This window comes from Gorilla gorilla, chromosome 4 (assembly GCF_029281585.2).
Source record: "Gorilla gorilla gorilla isolate KB3781 chromosome 4, NHGRI_mGorGor1-v2.1_pri, whole genome shotgun sequence".
Lineage (NCBI taxonomy): Eukaryota > Metazoa > Chordata > Mammalia > Primates > Hominidae > Gorilla > Gorilla gorilla.
Window position 1 is genome coordinate 144,282,794 of NC_073228.2, and position 22,610 is coordinate 144,305,403.

At 37.1% G+C, this 22,610-nt stretch overlaps 1 protein-coding gene across 38 annotated transcripts in view; it reads left to right on the top strand.

Moving 5' to 3' along the window:
* ANKHD1 (ankyrin repeat and KH domain containing 1) overlaps nt 1-22,610 on the top strand; it is a 142,026-nt gene that overhangs the window by 23,571 nt on the left and 95,845 nt on the right. For 29 of the 38 annotated variants that reach the window (XM_004042623.5, XM_019026950.3, XM_055389182.2 and 26 more), the window contains 6 exons: nt 7,130-7,283; nt 9,492-9,648; nt 11,150-11,297; nt 12,026-12,173; nt 16,813-17,046; nt 20,301-20,395. In XM_004042623.5, coding sequence (XP_004042671.2) covers nt 7,130-7,283; nt 9,492-9,648; nt 11,150-11,297; nt 12,026-12,173; nt 16,813-17,046; nt 20,301-20,395 — 936 coding nt within the window. The remainder of the gene's footprint in view (nt 1-7,129; nt 7,284-9,491; nt 9,649-11,149; nt 11,298-12,025; nt 12,174-16,812; nt 17,047-20,300; nt 20,396-22,610) is intronic. The other 9 variants (XM_019026951.4, XM_055389196.2, XM_055389183.2 and 6 more) reach the window with 1 other exon arrangement.

The following is a 22,610-nucleotide window of genomic DNA, read 5'->3' on the forward strand; positions in this document are numbered from 1 at the left end:
TATTTTTAGTAGAGACAGGGTTTCACCATGTTGGCCAGGCTGGTCTCGAACTCCTGACCTCAGGTGATCCACTAGCCTTGGCCTCCCAAAGTGCTGGGATTACAGGCATAAGCTACCATGCCCGGCCTAGAATTTTTTTTTTTTTTTTTTTTTTGAGATGGAATCTCGCTCTGTTGTCCAGGCTGAAGTGCAGTGGCACAATCTTGGTTCACTGTAACCTCCACCTCCCAGGTTCAAGCAATTCTCCTGCCTCAGCCTCCCGAGTAGCTGGGACTACAGGCGCCTGCCACCACGCCCGGCTAATTTTTGTATTTTTAGTAAAGACGAGGTTTCACCATATTGGCCAGGCTGGTCTCGATTTCCTGACCTTGTAATCCACCCGCCTTGGCCTCCCAAAGTGCTGGGATTACAGGCGTGAGCCACTGCGCCCAGCCTGGCCTAGAATATTCTTAAAGGATACCAGAAATGAAATTTGTGGCTACTAATATTTGACTCTCTAACTCAAAATATAAATTTATTTAACATGTTAAAAGTAAAAATTTCATAATCCAATTCCAAGGGCTCTGTGGAAAACAATGTATTTTTCATTTATATTTAAGAGCTTGGCTGGTGTTCTTTTTTTTGTTCCCTGCATTGCATGACCACAGGACTAGAGAATACATAAACAAATATATGTAATGTACATGTTTTATGATAGAATATTATTTTTTATTATTAATAACTTATTTTCTCTGTTAGCTAGCAATTACTATTTCTAGAAATACAGTCTGAGAGAAGTTAACAATTAGTTATTGATCAATGTAATATGAGATATTATTTTATTACAGTATAAGACTTAAAGCATATTACTATCATTGGAAGTTTTAATTATAGCGCTACATAGAAACTGTTTTAAAGTGGACATGAGTTTTGGTTAAATCATAGCTGGATTAATAAATGATTTTTCAAACTAGACTTTGGCCAGAGTGACTGACTGTTCTTTTAGGTGATAATAGCTGAGTCTGTGGTAATCTCCCTTGGTAACTGTTGCATCCAGTGGTTCATTTCTGAAATGTCAAAATGGAATAAAAATGGGACAAAATGCTTGTCCCCCTTCTCCCTACTCCTCGCTTTTTGTTTGTTTTAGTTGAAGCTAAAAACCACACTCCCATACTCCTTGTTTTTTGTTTTTTTTTTTTAAGGCAAGAAGGAAAAATAACCTTTTGAGGAGGAAGACAAAGGTTTTTGTCTTTAGTATTTCAGGAGATATAAGGGAAAAACAGGTAGTTTTTGATGGGCCGTATTCCTTTACCACTCTTTTTCCTCCACCCTTTATTCTTGTACCTAGTCAGAGGCAGGAAAAAAGATTCTTTGGTGTTTAGAACTTGCCTTTGGCAAAAAATAATACTGCTATAAGTGGCTGTATTTATTTGCTGCTGAATGTAGCTACTGAATAGAGATGAGCTATGTAACAGTATCATCAGGCAATAAGAACATTGCTGTGATGTTATAGCTATATGTAAGAAAGTATAAGGCTTTTATATTCATTTGCTTGATGAAGACTAATTTCATTAGACATACTATTATTTTGGGCTTATCTGTTATATATAGACATGGTTTCTGTACTCTATCACCAAGCCTTTTATATTAAGTATACAGAATGTATACAGAATTTGTCATATTTAACATATCTCCACGTAGCTATAAATGGTTTCCATCTTTTTTTTTTTTTTTTTGACAGAGTCTCACTCTGTCGCCCAGGGTCCAGGTTGAAGTGGAATCGCATGATCATGGCATATAGCAGCCTCAACCTCCTGGGCTCAGGCGATCCTCCTACCTCAGTTTCTTGAGTAGCTGGAACCACAGGCACATGGCCACCATGCCTGGCTAATTTTTAAAAATTATTTTTCACAGAGACAAGGTCTCACTATGTTGCCCAGGCTGGTCTTGAACTCCTGGGCTCAAGCAGTCCTCTTCCCTCAGTCTCCCAAAGTGTTGGGATTACAGGCATGGGCCACATGTACCCAGCCAGCTGTATTTTGAAGTAATGCTAATGCAATCTGAATTGTAAGAGTATGTTTCAGCAGATGTATTAGGTAAGATATTTGTGAACCGCCAAAAGTAATCTCTCAAATATTTCCAAAATAATAAGCATAATGGGATATTTTGTCCTTTTATTGATTCCACATGGAGACAGACATTTTTAAAGTTATAAAGAGGGTGGGACAAAGGAAACAGTAGTGCTTTTTGGGAAATCTGATTGATACAAATGTATTCATATCATTTATCTCTATGGTTTTGTATTAACTATAACTCATTCTGGGTTTTTTTCCCAGAAGTATTGTGGATATTTAAAATTTTATCATATGGGTCAGATCTTAGATGTAAAATGCATAAAACCACACTCAAAAGTTCAAGTGAGTGCTGATAAAATGCATCATGTTAGATTCTCAGTATGATTCTTCCACTTTGAAAAGGTGGAGAAAATAGACACTGTGGTGAGGGACAGGACAAAAGAATTGTAATTACACAGAATCATGTTCTAAAAATTATATTTATATGGTGGTTTATTGTTTCAAAATGCTTTTGCCTTCATTACCTCATTTCAGGATTTCAATAGCACTGTAAGGTAGGTGGGGCAGATAGTGTCTGTTTATTGAGGAAGAAATAGAATGTCAGAAAGGTTGAGTATTATGTCTGAATTTACACACAATGCCTGATAGAACTGGTACTTGAACCTTATTCTCTTGATCTCCAATGTAATATTCTCTCCATTATGTCTTACTGCCTAATTGAAACTTGAGTTTACATCCACTGTAAGACGTAGAATTAACTCAATAAATTATCTTATGCATTATATTTTCAGAGAAGTTATAAGCCTCTGAAGCAAGGGACACATCACCATTTTGTATTTTTCTTCTGAATTTGATTCTTCCCAAGCACTTAGGAATGTGCCATCTTATTTACCTGATGCTATTATTGACACCCAGGAAGTCACTGCTACTGGTTCTTTCTCTAATGGTGGTAATCAGGCAGGCAATGAACAGGCTGTCACCTTTTATATGGTCTACTCAAATCTATTCCCAGTTGTTCTTTCTAGCCTAATGCCATAGTTGCATTCTAGGTACCTTATATCTTTTAAAAATTGAGATATAATTCATATGCCATAAGATATAGCATTTTAAAGTCTACATTTCAGTGATTTTTAGTATATTTACAAGGTTGTATAGCAATCACTACTATCTAATGCCAGAACATTTTCATCAATCCAAAAAGAAACTTCAGACTCACTTACAGTCACTCCTATTCTTCCCTTCTCCACTCCCCAGGCAACCTATTGTCTTTTTCTATGGATTTGCCTATGCTGGACATTTCATATAAATGGGATCATATAATGGGACCTTTTGTGTCTCCCTTCTTTCACTAAACATAATGTTTTCAGGGTTCATCTATATCATGTATTTCTTCCTTTTGATGGCTGCATAATATTCAATTGCATGGATATATATCATATTTGGTTTATTCATCTACTGATGGACATTTGGGTTGTTTCTACTTTTTGGCTGTTATAAAGAATGCAGGTATGAACGTTTGTGTTTAAGTTTTTGTATGAACATGTATATTTTTAATTCTCCTAGGTATATACCTAAGAAGTAGAATTATTGGGTCATATGATAATTCTATGTTTAACTTTTGAAGAACTGTCAAACTGTTTCCACAGTGGCTACACCACTATGTTTCCACCAGCAATGCAGAAAGACCTTATATTAATTTTTTTTTTAAGAGACAGTGTCTTGCTCTGTCATCCACATGGAATACAGTCGTACAATCATAGCTCAGTGTAATTTTGAACTTCTGGGCTCAAATGATCCACCTCAGCCTCATAAGTAGCTGGGACTACAGTTTTATGCCATGGTGCTAGGCTAATTTTAAAATTTTCTGTAGAGACAAGATCTCACTAGGTTCCCAGGCTGGTCTTAAACTCCTGGCCTCAAATGATCCCCCCACCCTGGCTTCCCAAAGTGCTGGGTTTATAGACGTGAGCCACTGTGCTCGGCTCGTACCTTACATTTTTTGAGTGGACAATTCATCTCCAAGCCCCACCCCCTTCCCCCCCCCCCCCCAAAAAAAACGGGCGTTTCTTTTGGAGATAGTCTTGCCGTGTTCCCCAGGCTGGAGTGCAGTGCCACAGTCTCAGCTCACTGCAACCTCTGCCTCCTGTGTTCAAGCGATTCTTGTGCCTTAGCCTCCCAAATAGCTGATTACAATCATGTGCCACCACACCCAGCTAATTTTGTATTTTTAGTACAGACAGGGTTTCGCCATGTTGGCCAGGCTAGTCTTGAACTCCTGGCCTCAAGTGATCTGTCCGCCTTGGCTTCCCAAAGTGTGGAATTACAGGCATAAGCCACCACACCCAGCCTCGAAGCCTATTTTTTATTTCATTTTCTGCCTCTATCTGAAATATACTTCCTCTTCTGCCCACCTCTACCCCTATGTCTAACTACCTATTGAAATTCTGTGCATCCTTCAAAGCCTAGTTCAAATGTTGCTTCTTGTGCAAAGTCTTCACAGGTTACTAGGGCTGGAAGTGATTTCTCCCACATTAGTGCATATAGTTGTATCATTTATTTCTCTTTGAGGCCTTTTGTAATAGTTGTTGGAGTCTTTCTTATTTCTTCTACCACATTTTTGTATTATCATAGTGAGAGAGAGATATATATATCTCAAATGCACCTTTAGTAAATATTGAGAGAATGAGAGACTACTGGAAATCCTTAACTTGGCTTTTTAAAATGTTACATGAGACATATAATATTTATAAAATAGGAATATTAATATCTAAATACTATTTTAAATAAATAATTTTATAATTTTTCCACTGGAATGATGTTTTTACCTGTCCTTCCAACTGGCAGGTATGTATATCTGCAAATATCTCTTAATTTCTTGGCCTCACATTAAGCTGTTGTATGAGCAGTTGCTTTTCAAGGTCATTTGACAACTGGTTGCTTGCATTTATCTATTGGATCTGGCATCTTTGTCTGTAGTTACATGTTAAAGAAGCTGTGTTACAGTATAGCTCAATGTTTTTAGGTCTGAAGTTAAAGATTCATTTTGTAAAATTATAGTACATCATTAGATAATAAAATAAATTATTTTAACTTTACTGTCTTTATTAGGCTATATTTATTTGGTGTCCATTGTGAAAATTGATGACCAACTAGCCAGATATGCCAAATAATGTAGTCCAGATACTGTGGTCCTTTGTTTATAAATGTGTGATATCCTAGTGGTTAAAAGCATGGACTCTGTAGGTATGTGGCCTGAGTTTGAAACCTTATTTTTTTTGTTTGTTAGCTGTGTGACCTTGAAGAAGTACTTAATCTTTCTGTTCCCGATGTTTTTCTTTATCTACAAATATGTTAATTTTTCCTGGCTATATATATTTGCATATTACAGTAATATATATAGTATATATATTATCTATATATTATACAAATTACATATATGCCATACATGTTATACGTATATATGTATATATGTATATGATATACATTACATATATTATGTAAATAATATACATATTACGTATTACTTATGAGTACTCGTTCATATTTACATATATACACATATGTACATTTAGCAAAATAAGAATCATACTGTTTTGAATCTTGTGTATTTTATTTTATGAATATTCTCATGCCATTAAATATGCTTCAAAAACTTTTTTTAAAAATTTTTTATTTCTTCTCACAGCTGAGCCAGTGGTCACAAAAACATTGTTTTTAATGACTGCATAGTAGTCCATCATGTAAATGTACAACATGTATTTCCCAAATTCTGTATTATAATTTTTCCTCATTTTTGGAATTTCAGTTAATGCTGCAGTGAACATCCTTGCACATTAATTTTTGTCTGGCTTTCAGATAATTTTTTAGTGAGCTTTTTAAGGTATTTTGATACACATTTCCAAATTGCTTCCCAGAAGGGTTGTATATATTTTATTTAAGAAAATACATTTTGAATTAATTTTATTTGAAATTGGAGGGTTACATGTTTATTTTTGTAAGTTGATTTTTGCTTATACCATTCATTCATTTCAACAAGTGTGTATTAAATTCATACTATGTGCCAGGTATTCATAGGCCCAAAGTATAGCACTGTAAACAAAGTACAGTTTTTAACCTCATGGAGTGTTCATGTCTAAAGGTCTCCAGGTATCAGTGGGTTAGTTTTTATTTTCCCTTATTTCAGAGTCAGAATTGAATAAATTATTTAGAAAAGAGGAAAACTTTTCTCTTAATGACCTATCTATGCTATCAAGTTTGTTGTTGTTGTTGTTGTTGTTTGTTCTATTCTATCTAGTCTATATGGATTTTCTCAGGGTTATGTTCATGTACTTGTTTCAATAAAAAGTAAATGCTTTTATTTTTTTTTGAGATGGAGTTTTTGCTGTGTTGCCCAGGCTAGAGTACAACGGCACGATCTCGGCTCACAGCAACCTGCGTCTTCTCCTGGGTTCAAGCAATTCTGCCTCAGTCTCCTGAGTAGCTGGGATTACAGGCACCCCCTCACCACGCCCGGCTAATTTTTATATTTTTAGTAGAGATGAGGTTTCACCATGTTGGCCAGGATGGTCTCAAACTCTTGACCCCAGGTAATCCCCCAGCCTCAGCCTTCCAAAGTGCTAGGATTACAGGTGTGAGCCACTGCGCCCAGCCCCTGCTTTTCTTTTTTTAGTATTAATTTTTCTTTTTAATAGATATGGGGTTTCACCTTGTTGCCCAGGCTGGTCTCAAACTCCTGAGCTCAAGCGATCTGCCTGTCTGGCCCTCCCAAACTGCTAGGATCACAGGCGTGGGCCACTGTGACTGGCCTTAATATTGCTTTTCATGCTCTGTATTAGTCACAGAATATACAGTGCTCTTGAGGAAACTTTAGTGTATGTGTGTTATACCTGTAGTCATGTCTGAAGGTAAACAGTCACAATGTCCTTCAAAGTCCATTCCCATACTCCCTTGTTTCTATAATAATTTTTCTGCTTATATTTAAGTTCTAATTAAGAAGTCATATTCCCTTAAATTGTAGTTATTCTAATCATATTGTTATCAGTTTCATGGATATTGCATCTTTATTTCATTAACAGGTTGAATCATTTATTTTGGACCAAGAAGATCTGGATAACCCAGTGCTTAAAACAACATCAGAGATATTCTTATCAAGTACTGCAGAAGGAGCAGACTTACGCACTGTGGATCCAGAGACACAGGCACGACTAGAAGCATTGCTAGAAGCAGCAGGTACTTTATTTTTTGTTTTATCTTTTTCATATCTTTAAAAGTCTAGATCTCTTTATAGTTACATGAGATTATCCCCAAATTCTATAATATTATACAAAATTTAAAATCTCTAAAATTTATTTTACTTTTTATCTCCCAAAGAAAATGTTCACAATTTGTATTTCTGGGCTCAACTCATATATTTTTAAGGTATTAAGATAATCAGTGTCCAGGCGCAGTGGCTCACGCCTGTAATCCCAGCACTTTGGGAGGCCGAGGCAGGCGGATTGCCTGAGCTCAGAGTTCAAGACCAACCTGGGCAACATGATGAAACCCTGTCTCTACTAAAATAGAAAAAAATTAGCCAGCTATGGCGGTGTGCGCCTGTAGTCCCAGCTACTCAGGCAGCTGAGGCAGGAGAATTGCTTGAACCCTAGAGGGGGAGGTTGCAGTGAGCCGAGATCATGCCATAGCACTCCATCCTGGGCAACAGAGCGAGACTGCGTCTGAAAAAAAAAAAAAAAAAGATAAATCAGCTAGTTATCAAGGAAAACTTACCTGTTAGCCATTATAAAATAAAAATGTGGGAGATAAATTTAGTTAATCAGTTTATGACTTCTTTATCTGTACTGATTTAGGGAGCTGCATGTTGATTACTTGTGTATTCACTTTAATCTATGTTTAACTTGATTTTAAATAGCTAATTTTTTAATATGTAATGCATATTATAAAATAGCTAAAGCAATGTGAAATATATTAAGTAGATAACAAAACCTTCCCATTTTCTGTCAAGGTTTACATATACTTCTAGACTTTTCCCCTTATGATAATATAAATACATGCATATATTTGAACATACATGATTGTTATAAATGAAGTAGGAATAATACACAAAATACAACTTTTTTTCCCATATAATTTATTGTGGGTATCTTTCCTTGACAGTTTATGTTGATCTTTCTCCTTTTATTGAAGGGTACCATAATATTCTGTTGCTTGGATGAACCATAATTAATTTTTCCAATTTTAGCTTATATCCAGTTTTTCAGTATCACAAATAATGTTATAGTTTATAGCCTTATATATCTGTAACTTTTCTTACTTGTGCAAGTATCTCTTTAGGACAGATTTTTAGAAAGTGTTATCAATGGGTAAGAATACATTTGCATTTAAAATTTTAGCAACTGGCTGGGCGCCATGGCTCATGCCTGTAATCCCAGCACTTCGGGAGGCCGAGGCAGGTGGATCACTTGAGGTCAGGACTTCGAGACCAGCCTGGCCCACATGGTGAAACCTTGTCTTTACTAAAAAAAATACAAAAATTAACTGGGCGTAGTGGCGCACACCTGTAATCCCAGCTACTCGAGAGGCTGAGGCAGGAGAATCGCTTGAACCCAGAAGGCGGAGGTTGCAGTGAGTCGAGATCGTGCCACTGCACTTCAGTCTGGGTGACAGAGCAAGACTCCGTCTCAAAAAATAAATAAGTAAAATAAAATTTTGACAACTATTATTAAATTAGTCCCTCAAGTTTGTGCCTGTATTTATTTCTTTATTCACTCAAAAATCAACAATTTTTGAGAGGGCCTCACACCTCAGACATTGTTTTGTCAATTTCATAAATGAAAAATACCTCACCATTTTAGTTTGCATTCATGTTATATCATTAGTAGATTGTGTGGTAGCTCTTTATAAATGATGATATAAATTCATTGGGTATTGTGTATATAATTTTTTAATTTTAATTTTATTTGTAAGAATGAATTTAATTTAAAATGTTGCCCCAGAAGATGGTTGTGACCAAAGGAAGAAACAATTGAATTGTTTGTTACAGTATTACAGACTGTCTCCCCTCTGAAGATACTACTGAAAACAGTAAAGACAGATATCCTGTACTAGAGATCTTATGGTGTGACTATGTATTTTGAAAGAAATCTCATTTATTTGATAGACAGCCTCATATGAAGTTACATGTGGATTAGGTAGAGGACAAATTAATATTATATGCATTGTAAAGGTAGAAAGACTAAAACATAGGTGGTTATGCCATGGCCTTTTGACATTAGTGGCAGAATTGAATTGATAAGCCTTATCTTCTGTCAACCTAACCTATGGATTCTATACCATTTCTTTTTCCTAGATAATAGTGTTTAGAAATATAATTACAATTTGCACTTCTATACTTTTTTTTTTGTTGTTCTGCACTACCTGATTGATTGATGCACACTGAAGGAATTGGCAAATTGTCAACTGCTGATGGTAAAGCTTTTGCAGATCCTGAGGTACTCCGGAGACTGACATCCTCAGTTAGTTGTGCACTGGATGAAGCTGCTGCAGCACTGACACGGATGAAAGCAGAAAACAGCCACAATGCAGGACAAGTGGACACGTATGTGTTTAATGACTTTTGGATATTAGACATTTTCTTGAATAGATTTTTGGGAAGTAGCCAATTTTGGTTAAATATATCTTTTGGTGGAGCTTATAAACTTTAGCTGAATGGATATTACATTTTAAGTGGATATGTAAATGTATATGTATTATGTAGCTATACAAATGGATATTTTTGCTTCTTCATTCAGCTCTTATTCGTTGAGCATTCTTGTGGAATGTATTACACTAGAGTCTCTGAGAAATCCAAACTGAATAAGATCTGTTTTCCAGTTATAAGGAAGTTACTTATTCTAAAAGTTATTATAGTAAACTCTAAACCGAGTGCTTGAGTACTAATACATGAAACGAGTTACTAATGCAGTAGTCTAGTTGTTTGCTACTCAAATATGGTCCATGGACTAGCAGTATCAGCATCACCTCAGAGCTTGTGAGAAATGCAGAATCCCGGGCCCTACTCCATATCTACTGAATCAGAATCTGCATTTTAACAAGAAATACGAGTAACTCGTACACATTAAAGTTTGAGACTTGGTGGTCTAGTTAGTCATTCTGTGGTAAAATAGTTTTCTTAGGTTTTCGCCTTCACTGTTACTAAGTAAAAATTTCAGCCATAGGATTATATCCCAAAATGTCTTTGGGAATCATTATACAAGTAGAGTTTAAAAACTTGTGCATCTAATACAGGGGTGTCCAAATTTTGGGTTCCCTGGGCTACATTGGAAGAAGAAGAATTGTCTTGGGCCACACATAAAATACAAACACTAGAGTCCAGGCATGGTGGCTCATGTCTGTAACCAAGCACTTTGGGAGGCCAAGGTGGGTGGATCACTTCAGGCCAGGAGTTCAAGACCAGCCTGGACAACATGGTGAAAACTCATCTCTCCTAAGAATACAAAAATTAGCCAGCTGTGGTGGAACACATCTGTAATCCCAGCTACTTGAGAGGCTAAGACACAAGAATCACTTGAACCTGGGAGGTGGAGGTTGCAGTGAGCCAAGATTGTGCCACTGCATTCCAGCCTGGGCAACAGAGTGAGACTCTGTCTCAAAAACAAAACAAAACAAAATACAAACACTAATGATAGCTGATGAGCGAAAAGAAAAAAAAAAATTGCAAAAAAATTTCATAATGTTTTAAGAAAGTTTACAAAAATTTGTGTTGGGTTGCTTTCAAAGCTGTCCTGGGCCGTGGGTTGGACATGCTTGGTCTAATACTTTAAAAAACTTTATTTAAAATTTGTTGTAATTTGTTAGGAGATTTTAAAAGATAAAAATGACAGCTGGTTTCAAATTCACTCACTGGCTTTCTGACTTGGTTGATAAACATGAATAATTGAAGTTGCAGACAAAATGCTCAGCAAGTAATATGTTCATATAATTTTTTCTCTTACTGCATTAACATTTTTCTTTGTGTGACTATTTATATTTAATATAATTTATCGTAGGACCCCCGAATCTTTTTGTTTCGGTTAATTGTTGAATGGTTTTGTTTCCAGTCGCAGTCTAGCAGAAGCTTGTTCAGATGGGGATGTTAATGCTGTTCGTAAATTGCTAGATGAAGGCAGAAGTGTAAATGAACATACAGAAGAAGGAGAAAGCCTGCTGTGTTTGGCTTGTTCAGCAGGGTATTATGAATTAGCACAAGTAAGCAAAAATAATCTTTAGTGATTAAAATTGTGGAACGGTTTTGATGTTTTATTTATTTTTGTCACTTATAAGATAGATTATAATTAGAGGCCAGAGTCTTCTCTTCCCCCATCCTCCTTCCCTTTTTGGTAGTAGGTAAAGTAGAAACAGATAACACAGTTTATTTTGTTGCCTGTACATGTAACTGAGAATGATCCATTTTTCTGCCACTTACTCAAAGCTAATCCTAATGAATAAGAAACAAATAGATATAATAATAATTTTAAATTTGTCCTTTGAAATAATATACAACTATAATGGAAAGTAGTCATTATTTTCATCACATTCAGGTTACCCCAATTCTTTTAATTTTTTTCCTTCTATGTTAGAACAGTACTGGGAATTAACCATGTTTTTACCAGTTTCTGTCTTGTGAGTATAGTTTTGCTGTTCTTTGGCTAGATAACCTCAAGCATAACATTCTTTGACAAGAGCCATCACATTTTATAATAGGATGGCTAATATGATTGCATACTTTATTTAAATATTAATATGTAATGATATTGTAAAATATGTAACCTGGCATGTTAAGCAGTGAGTATTGGCATAATTTTTTCAAAAGGTCATTATTGATTTTTCCCCACCCCTATTCTAGAAGAATATCTTCAGAGATTCAGTGTATTCTCTAGAAATACTATTGAATAGTAAGAATTAACAATTTCTCTGTGTGTATATGTGTTTTAAAGGTATTGCTTGCTATGCATGCTAATGTTGAAGATCGAGGGAATAAAGGAGACATAACTCCCCTGATGGCAGCTTCCAGTGGAGGTTACTTAGATATTGTGAAATTATTACTTCTTCATGATGCTGATGTCAACTCCCAGTCTGCAACGGGTATGTAGAAAATGATGTATTAATTGGGAGAAAAAATTGACATAATTATTACCTGAGAGAGAGAAAAATTAGATTTCTGAGGAAAACCAGTATAAACCTACAGAAAAATCTTAGCCCTTGTGTAGAATCTTTGAGTAAAATACAAATTAATTTGACATCCTCAAAAGTCTTTAAAACACACTTAGAGTCTCCTTTAGTCAAGACTGAGTTTTTGTGGTATGAACATAATGGAATATTATTCAGACTTAAAAAAGGAGGAGATCCTGCCATTTGCCACAACATGGATGGACCTGAAGGACATTATGCTAAGTGGAATAAGCCAGACACAGAAAGGAAAGTATTGCATGATCTCACTTTTTTTTTTCCCCACAGTCTTACGGACATAGGTATGCATGATCTCACTGAATATTGAAAATTTACAAAAAGCGTTAAATATATAGAGATAAGACATTGGTTACCGGGTCAGGGGTGGGGAGAAGAAATCGGAGAAGTAGGTAAAAGGATACAAAGTAGCAAATATGTAGAATGAACAAGTCAAAAAGCTTGATGTATAACATGAGGACTATAATTAATAATAGTGTATTATATTCAGGATTTTTTGCTAAATGAGTAGATTATGCTGCTCTTGCCACAGGGGGCAAAATTGGGTAACTATATGAGAAAAATATGTTAATTTGTTCTATAGTAACCATTTTACTATATATGTATCTTATAACAACATGTCATATACCTTATGTATGTAATATGTATGGAGGCAAAATTATAAACTGTATTTCTTATAATTCTTTATCTTCAATACAATACTCTTTAGATTATAGATAAACCTGCGTGTTTACCCTATAGGATTTTACATGTTGAGTTTGCTGAATACATTTACTAATAAGATATTCTTTTTTTTTTTTTTTTTTTTTTTTTTCTGAGATGGAGTCTCGCTCTGTCACCCAGGCTGGAGTGCAGTGGCACGATCTTGGCTCACTGCAACCTCCACCTCCCAGGTTCAAGAGATTCTCTCGCCTCAGTTTCCCAAGTAGCTGAGATTACAGGCGAGTACCACCACTCCCGGCTAATTTTTTGTACTTTTTTAGTAGAGATGGGGGTTTCACCATGTTGGCCAGGCTGGTCTTGAACTCCTGATCTCATGTGATCTGCCCGCCTCAGCCTCCCAAAGTGCTGGGATTACAGATGTGAGCCACCAAGCCTGGCTAAGATATTCTTGTATAGCAACAGTCCCCAACCTTTTTGACACCAGAGACAATTGGAAGACAATTTTTCCACACATGGGGGAGGGAGGAGGGGATGTTTTCAGGATGAAACTGTTTCACGTCAGATAGTCAGTTGTCTCATAGGAGTGTGCAGCCTAAATCCCTCGGCCGTCATTTATTTGAACTGAGCAGCTTTGTGCATACTATAGTTGGAACCCTTGAAAGTGGCTCCCTGTATTAATTAAATACAGAAAATATCTCTTATATTTACATAAAAGAAGACAGTTAATGTTAGAGTGTGTTGGTGAACCACGAGATTGATTTACTTAATTTTTTATCTGATTATGAAAATAATATATGCTCATTGTAAGAACATTTCAGAAATGCTGAGAAGTAGGAAGAATAAAAGATTACTCTCCCATAAACTCTGTGGCACAGAAATCACTGCTATTACTGTGTTAGTTTAGTTCCTTCCAGTATTTTTGATGTATAAAATTATGTAGTTGAAATTATACCCTATGTGCAATTTTGTTTGACTTCACTTATTTTCTATTTTATTAACTTTTTTTTTTTTTTTTTTTTTTTTTTTTGAGATGGAGTCTCGCACTGTTGCCCAGACTGGAATGCAGTGGCGCGATCTTGGCTCACTGCAAGCTCTGCCTTCCAGGTTCACACCATTCTCCTGCCTCAGCCTCCCTAGTAGCTGGGACTACAGGTGCCCGCCACCACGCCTGGCTAATTTTTTGTATTTTTAGTAGAGATGGGGTTTCACCGTGTTAGCCAGGATGGTCTCAATCTCGACCTCGTGATCCACCCACCTCGGCCTCCCAAAGTGCTGGGATTATAGGCGTGAGCCATCGCTCCAGGCCTATTTTATTAACTTCTTAAACTTTTTTAAAGGTTGCGTAATATTTCCTTGAATTGATATACCACAAATTTTAGGGGCAGAGGGCATTAATTGGTTGTGAACTATAGCAAAAGTTGTTAAATTAAGATGATAAAATCAATTGCTTTGTTCTGGTTAACAGCATTATGCTATATACACACTCCTTTGAAAAATACTCAAAAAAAAGGCCGGGCGTGGTGGCTCACACCTGTAATCCCAGCACTTTGGGAGGCTGAGGTGGGAAGATCACGAGGTCAGGAGATCGAGACTATCCTGGCTAACACGGTGAAACCCCGTCTCTACTAAAAATACAAAAAAATTAGCTAGGCGTGGTGGCAGGCGCCTGTAGTCCCAGCTACTTGGGAGGCTGAGGCAGGAGAATGGCATGAACCCAGGAGGCGGAGCTTGCAGTGAGCCGAGATTGTGTCACTGCACTCCAGCCTGGGCGACAGAGCGAGACTCCGTCTATAAAAAAAAAAAAAAGAAAAATACTCAAAAAAGAGGATACTGCCATCAAGGAAGTTTTAAATTTCCCCTTGAGGATTCTTGGTGATCATCAAATTCAGTGGTTTTTAAGGTTGTTTTCTGTCAAATAACTCTAACTTTAAGCCAAACAGTATATGGAGGCACAGATATAATATTACACAGATAGAAGAGGAGTTGATCTAAAATAGAGATAGTTGGGGGCTTTAATTTATGGAACCTAGGTCTCCCCATCTTCTTCTGTGCTGAGGAACTCCTTGGAAGGGGGGATTCTAAAGTTCTTTGGAAGACAGTTTGAAAACCACCATGTTGTTCTCAGTACCTTTATTTTTAAAAAGTAGGTGAACATTTTGAGAGAGAAAAGGGCTTGGTTGAGATGAAGTCCCCCCTTCTTTTTTTTTTTTTTTTTTTTTTAGCTGAAATAGATACACTATGTAGAAGGAAGGGATTATTATATACCATGCAGTAAGCACATGCTCTTTGATGGGCTCCTCCGTACACTCTCCATGTGGCCATTTCAGACATTCTTCTCAAACCCCACAGATACCCCTCCTTGCTTCCACTGATTTCCTTAACTCATACTTCATTGGGAAAATAGAGATTTCCAGAAGGAAATTGCATCATCTTCTCACCAATAATTTCTAGTCAAGTTCGCATTTTAATTAATTCGTTCATTTTGTTCAGTAAGTCTCACCTACTGCCTGCATGTCAGAATCACTTAAGAGAGCTTGTTAAAAATACAGGTTCCTAGAACTCTTCCTTCTGTACTCCAAAGCAGTCAGTCTCAGGAGAGACCAGGGATCATAAACCATAGCTCTGTATTGCAGCTCTGTGAGGGGATGTGGTCACCTGCCTTTACTTAATGCATTTTGTTTGATGCCAGATGTCCTTTTCTGCCTTTAGGAATCCTACTTAACTTTTGAGGCCCAGTCCAAATGTAGCTGCTGCTGCTTTTAAAAAAAAAAAAACAAACAAAAAATCCAAGTTTTATTGAGGTATAATTCATATACCATAAAATTCACTTGATTTAAGTATACAATAATGATTTTTAGTAAATTTATAGAGTTGTACAATCATCAGTACAGTCTAATTGTAGAATATTCCCATCACCACAGAAAGATCTCTGGGCCCATTTGGAGTCCCCTCAGTTATTCAGACAACTGTTACTCTACTTTCTGTCTCTATAGATTTGCTTTTCTGGCCTTTTTATATTGTTCAGATCTTTATAACATATAGTCTTTTGTATTGGGCTTTCCAGAAAGTCTTTTGTATTGGGCTGAAGTGATCCTCCCACCTCCTGCCTCTAGAGGAGCAGGGACTGCAGGGGTATGCCACCATGCCTGGCTCAGTTTTTTTTTAGTAGAGATACTGTGTTGTTCAGGCTGGTCTCAAACTCCCTGGTCTCAAACTCCCTGGGTTCAAGCAATCCTCCCACCTTGGCCTCCCAAAGTGCTGGGATTACAGGTGTGAGCCATCGCACCTGGCCAGAAAATCTTTTAATTAGTAGGAAAATTGGCCGGGCGTGGTATAATTGGCATAATTGGTATAATTGGCATAATTGGCAGATTACGCCTGTAATCCCAGCACTTTGGGAGGCCGAGGCAGGTGGATTACCTGACATCAGGAGTTTGAGACCAGCCTGCCAACATGGTGAAACCGTGTCTCTCCTAAAAATACAAAATTAGTGGGGCATGATGGTGGGCACCTGTAATCCCAGCTACTCAGGAGGCTGAGGCAGGAGGATCACTTGAAGCTGGGAAGCGGAGGTGGTAGTGAGCCAAGATCGTGCCATTGCACTCCAGCCTGGGCAACAGAATGACACTCTGTCTCAAAGAAAAAGAAAAGAAAATTAAGGTGATGCTTCTAACCAATGATAACGAAAAAAAGTTGAGATAATAGTTGTAGTGATTTGTGTAAGGGAATTGAAGAGGTATACCTAGAGCATTAGCATAATCATAATTGTATCTGTTCTGTCATGACTGTATATTTCTTTTTAAATCTTTTATTTATTTTTATTTTTTAAATATGTATTCTGCTCATGTATTATATTTCTTTTTCTTCTTTTTAGGAAACACCGCACTAACTTATGCGTGTGCTGGAGGATTTGTTGACATTGTTAAAGTGCTCCTTAATGAAGGTGCAAATATAGAAGATCATAATGAAAATGGACATACTCCCTTAATGGAAGCAGCCAGTGCAGGTCATGTGGAAGTTGCAAGAGTTCTTTTAGATCATGGTGCAGGCATCAACACTCATTCTAATGAATTCAAAGAAAGTGCTCTAACACTTGCTTGCTACAAAGGTACTTAATATATGTATGAATATTTATAATGTTTTTCGTAACCACTTTGATTATTTGAGTATTGAGTATTTGAGTTTACTTTATATTGCTTATGTTTTCCCGGTGCTATAAAATTATCTAGTTTATAAGAAATTATATAGAAAGTCTATTTTAGTCTATATCGCCTGTAATATAGTTTTCTAGTATATGTTTATTATTTTAATTCAGATTTATTGGGTTAACTGTGAAGTTAACCCAACTACTTAGCTTAGATTTAGAGGGTTTCCATTATTTAATAACTTTTGTTTTATATGATTTTTCCAATGTTTATTTAAAAAATAGTACATGCCAAAGTAATTATACACACAATACTGAAAACCTGAAAAACACAGAGTAACACAAAGAAAAGAAATTTTTTTTTTTTGAGACAGAATGTTGCTCTGTCACCCAGGCTGGAGTGCAGTGGCGCAAACTCAGCCCACTGCAACCTCTGCCTCCTGGGCTCAAGTGATTCTCGTACCTCAGCCTCCCAATTAGCTGGGACTATAGGCATGCACCACCATGCCTGGCTAATTTTTGTATTTTTAGTAGAGATAGGGTTTCACTATGTTGGCCAGGCTGGTCTTGAACTCCTGACCTCAAGTGATCCTCCTGCCTCAGCCTCCCAAGCCTCCCAAAGTGCTGGGATTACAGGCGTGAGCCAGCACACCCAGCTAAAGAAAAGAAATTTTAAAATGACATGTAATGCTACCATCTAAAGATAAAAGCATGTATACAATATTTTAGTGTATACATTTCCAGTTTGTTTTTAAGTATGTTTATATACAAACACATATATATATTTTAAACAAAATAGTTATACTCTAACAGTTTTATAATCTACTTATTTTACTTAGCAGTGTATCATGGACATTCATCTCAATAAATATTCTTTATTTTTTATTTTTCATTTATTATCATTGTTTTTTTGAGACGGAGTTTCACTCTTGTTGCCCAGGCTGTTGTGCAATGGCGTGATCTCGGCTCACTGCAACTTCCGCCTCCTGGGTTCAATGATTCTCCTGTCTCAGCCTCCCTAGTAGCTGGTATTACAGGTGCATGCCACCATGTCTGGCTAATTTTTGTATTTTTAGTAGAGACAGGGTTTCATCATATTAGTCAGTCTGGTCTCCTGACCTCAAATGATCCACCTGCCTTGGCCTCCTAAAGTGCTGGGGTTATAGGCATGAACCACCATGCCTGGCCTATTTTTTATTATTTTTAGAGACAGGGTTTTGCTCTATCACCCAGGACGGAGTGCAGTGGCACTATCATAGCTCGCTGCAGCCTCAAACTCCTGGGTTCAAGCGATCCTCCTGCCTCAGCCTCCTGAATAGCTAGGATTACAGACTCACACCACCATACCCGGCTAATTTTATTTTTATTTTTTTGTAGAGATGGGGGTCTCACTATGTTGGCCAGGCGGGTCTCACTATGTTGGCCAGGCGGGTCTCAACCTCCAGGCCTCAAGTGATCTTCCTACTTCAGACTCCCAAAGTGTTAGGATTACAGGTGTAAGCCACCGTGCCTGGCCTCAATAAATATTCTTACAATGTAACTTTTGATGATTATATACTATTTCACTATTTCATTTAGGATTAAAATTGGTTGCATATGTCACAAAATCTAAATTAACGATTTGAGCAAGAGAGAAATTCAAAGGTAAGCCGTTTAGGGCTAGTATGGCAGTTCCATTGTCATCAAGAGCTCATAATTCTATTTTTCTGCTCTGCTATCCTAGTATGTGGTTTGTATCCGCAAGGTTACAATAAACCTAAAACCAAGATGATAGCTAGGACCCCAGCAGTTCACATTCTAGGAAAGACGTTAAGGGCAATATAAGGAGTGCCTCTCAATTTAGTAAGCTCCCTTTAAAGAGTCTTCCTAGGTGTGCGGCCTTATAACTACCACTTACATGTCATTGGCTGCACATAACTGCAAGAGGGGCAGAGAAACATAGCCTTCTAGTCAGGTATGTTGCTGCCCAGATGAAACTGGAGTTCTATTATTAAAAAGGAATTAAAGAATGCTGGGTGCAGTAGCTCACACCTATAATCCCAGCATTATGGGAGGCTGAGGCAGGAGGATCTCTTGAGGCCTAGATCAGTCCTAGCTACTCGGGCAGCTGAGGTGGACGGATCCCTTGAGCCTTGGAGTTTGAGGCTGCAGTGAGCTATGATCATGCCACTGGACTATAGCCTGGCCAACAGAGACCTCGTCTCTTCGAGTGAGAAAGAATAAGAGAATGGATATTAGATAGGGAACTAGCAGTCTCTGCCAAATACATCAAATAGATGCACCATAATTGCCTATTGTTGGACACTTAAATTCTTCCCAGGTTTTCACTATTATTAAAAACACTGATCACATCCTTGTGCAGACATTTTTGCATAACCTCTGATTATTTCCTTAGGATAAATTCCTGGAAGTGGAATTGCTGGGTCAAAGGGTATGGACATTTTTAAGGGTTTTGCTACATATTGCCAAATTGCCTTCTAGAAAGGTTCAACCAATTTATACTCCCACCAACAATGTTTGAGAGTGCCCTTTGCCCCACCCTACACCCTCACCAACACTGGGTTTTATCATTCTTTTTAATATTTGCTATTTTTGATAGTAAAAACATGGTGTCTTGTTTTAATTTGCATTTCTTTAGTAGGAAGGTTTAATATTGTTTTCATCAGCTTAATATTCACTTGCATTTCTTTGTTGAATTATCATTTCATATCCGTCACCCATTCTTCTGGAGTGTTTGTCATTTTCTTATTGACTATCAAGGCTTTTTATATATTCACTGTATCAAGAGGATTGGAATTATTTTAAATGGAGTTTTCTGTGCCTGCTTATTGCCACAGTGGGTTTATGGTTATTTAAAGCTGTTTTTCTGGAATATATGATGCCAAGATACTTTACTTGGCTTTCTATTTGATCTCAGTGTTTTGATTAGATAAATAATTTATGTATTTTCAACCAAGGTAAAAGCATTATTGCTTTACTTAACTTGAATTATGTGCCTTGGACTAATTCAGTCTTTAAAGCCTAGATAATAAGACCTTGAAAAAAGCCTGTATATTGCTTTGAATGGGCTTTGTAAAACTGTTACTGATTTATTTATTGAATGCAAAATAAGTTATCAAATTCTTGTATAGACATCTGAAGAAAAAGATTCCATACCTCAATATTTAAATATTAAACTGATAGTGAATTCTTTTAAAATTTTTGTTCCTTTTTTCAAGGCCATTTGGATATGGTTCGCTTTCTACTTGAAGCTGGTGCAGATCAAGAGCACAAAACAGATGAGATGCACACTGCCTTAATGGAGGCCTGCATGGTAATTTTAAATTACACTCACTTGAGATTTTATGGGAAGAAAAGGTCGTATGTGTTTAAGCCTTTAAGAGTGATTAATTGCCGGGTGCGATGGCTCATGCCTGTAATCCCAGCACTTTGGGAGGCCAAGTTGGGCGGATCACATGGTCAGGAGTTCGAGACCAGCCTGGCCAGTATGGTGAAACCCTGTCTCTACTAAAACTACAAAAAAATTAGCTGGGTATGGGGCGGGTGCCTGTAGTCCCAGCTACTCGGGAGGCTGAGGCAGGAGAATCGCTTGGACCCGGGAGATGGAGGTTGCAGCGAGCAGAGATTGCACAACTGCACTCCAGCCTGGGCGATAGAGTGAGACTCGGTCTCAAAAAAATAAAAAAAAGTTATTAATTGGTGTTGGGTTTACATAATTTCTTAATGCTAAATTAAACAAAGTTGATGCTTGAATGCATCTGCTTTTGAAATAGAACAAAGTATTTGGCCTTAGGGATATTATTGATAAAACTCTAATTCTGGAGATAGTAGACATAGTTCTAGTGTTTTTACAGTTTCATATTAAAATCTTAAATAGAAAATTGATCTCAAAGTATATTGACTCAAACTGTATGGATAGCCTATAAAACATTTAACTGTTTTTTTAAAGGATAATGTAGAATCATACTTTTAATACACAATTCTCCGTGTCACAGAGAATAATCACCTTTAATGCTGTCAATCCAGAAATCCTTTTTCTACTTCTGTAAGCACATATATATCATGCATATATGCATATCTAAAAGAGACTGCAAACACAAAGAAACTCAAAGCATTCTGATAAGTATTTAAGACAGATTTAATGGCAAGAAAATTACCTGGAAGTACAAATGCATTTTTTCAGATGTGATTAAATAAGCTCATCATTACACATGTTAATTTCTTTTTTGTTGACTATTGCTGTTTAGTGAATCACTCAAAACATAATGGCTTAATGCAGCAGCCACATATTACCTCTATCTATTTTTTTTTTTTTTTTTTTTGAGACAGAGTCTTGCTCTGTTGCCCAGGCTGGAGTGCAGTGGTGTGATCTTAGCTCACTGCAGCCTACCTCCCAGGTTCAAGTGATTCTCCTGCGTCAGCCTCCCAAGTAGGTTCAAGTGATTCTCGTGCCTCAGCTTCCCAAGCCTCCCACCTGTATCTTATACTATCTCATATATCATATGATTCTATGGGTTGATTGGGTGGTTTTTCTGTTGGTCTCTCTCTCTCTCTCTCTCTCTCTCTCTTTATTTTGAAGACAGACTCTCACTCTGTTGCCCAGGGTAGAGTGCAGTGGCACTGTCATGGCTCATTACAGCCTGTACCTCCTGTACTCAAGCAGTCCTCTCGCCTCAGCTTCCTGAGTACCTGAGACTAGAGGGGCACGTTACCATGCCCAGCTAACTTTTAAATTTTTTGTAGAGACAGCGTCTCACTATGTTGCCTAGGCTTTAAGAAAAGATTTATTTATTTATTTATTATTATTTTGTTGGAATTCCCCTCTTAATATATGTAGGCAAGATATGTTAGCAGAATCTATCAAAAAAAATTCAAGAATTTGGCTGGGTGTGGTGGCTCATGCCTGTAATCCTAGCACTTTGAGAGGCTGAGGCGGGTGGATCACTTGAGGCCAGGACTTCAAGACCAGCCTGGCCAACATGGTGAAACCCCATCTCTACTAAAATACAAAAATTAGCCAGGCTTGGTAGTGTGCACCTGTAATCCCAGCTACTTGGGAGGCTAAGACACAAGAATCACTTGAACCTGGGAGGTGGAGGTTGCAGTGAGCTGAGATCACACCACTGCACTCCAGCCTGGGTGACAGAGTGAGACTCTGTCTCAAAAAACAAAACAAAACAAAACAAAACAAAAAAAAAACTTCAAAAATTCAAGTGAATTCAAGTAAAACGATGTATTGAGAGCCTAGAGGAGATAGGCACAATAGCAGTTCCTTGATCTGTTGACATTTATAAATCCTTATTTTCTTTTCAATTAGAAATGTATTTCAACTACCAGATGACTCAGTACAGTAATTTGGTTAAAATATTTTATTTTACATGTATTTGAAGTATTAGTAAAACTAAAATTTTAATGTGAAGTCATCTGTTTTTGGCATATATCAAAAGTGATTAAGGCTGGGCTAGTCAGTTAAGTATAATAAAAGTCTTGATGGATATTGAAATTTAACAATTAAGGTTTCTTTATTT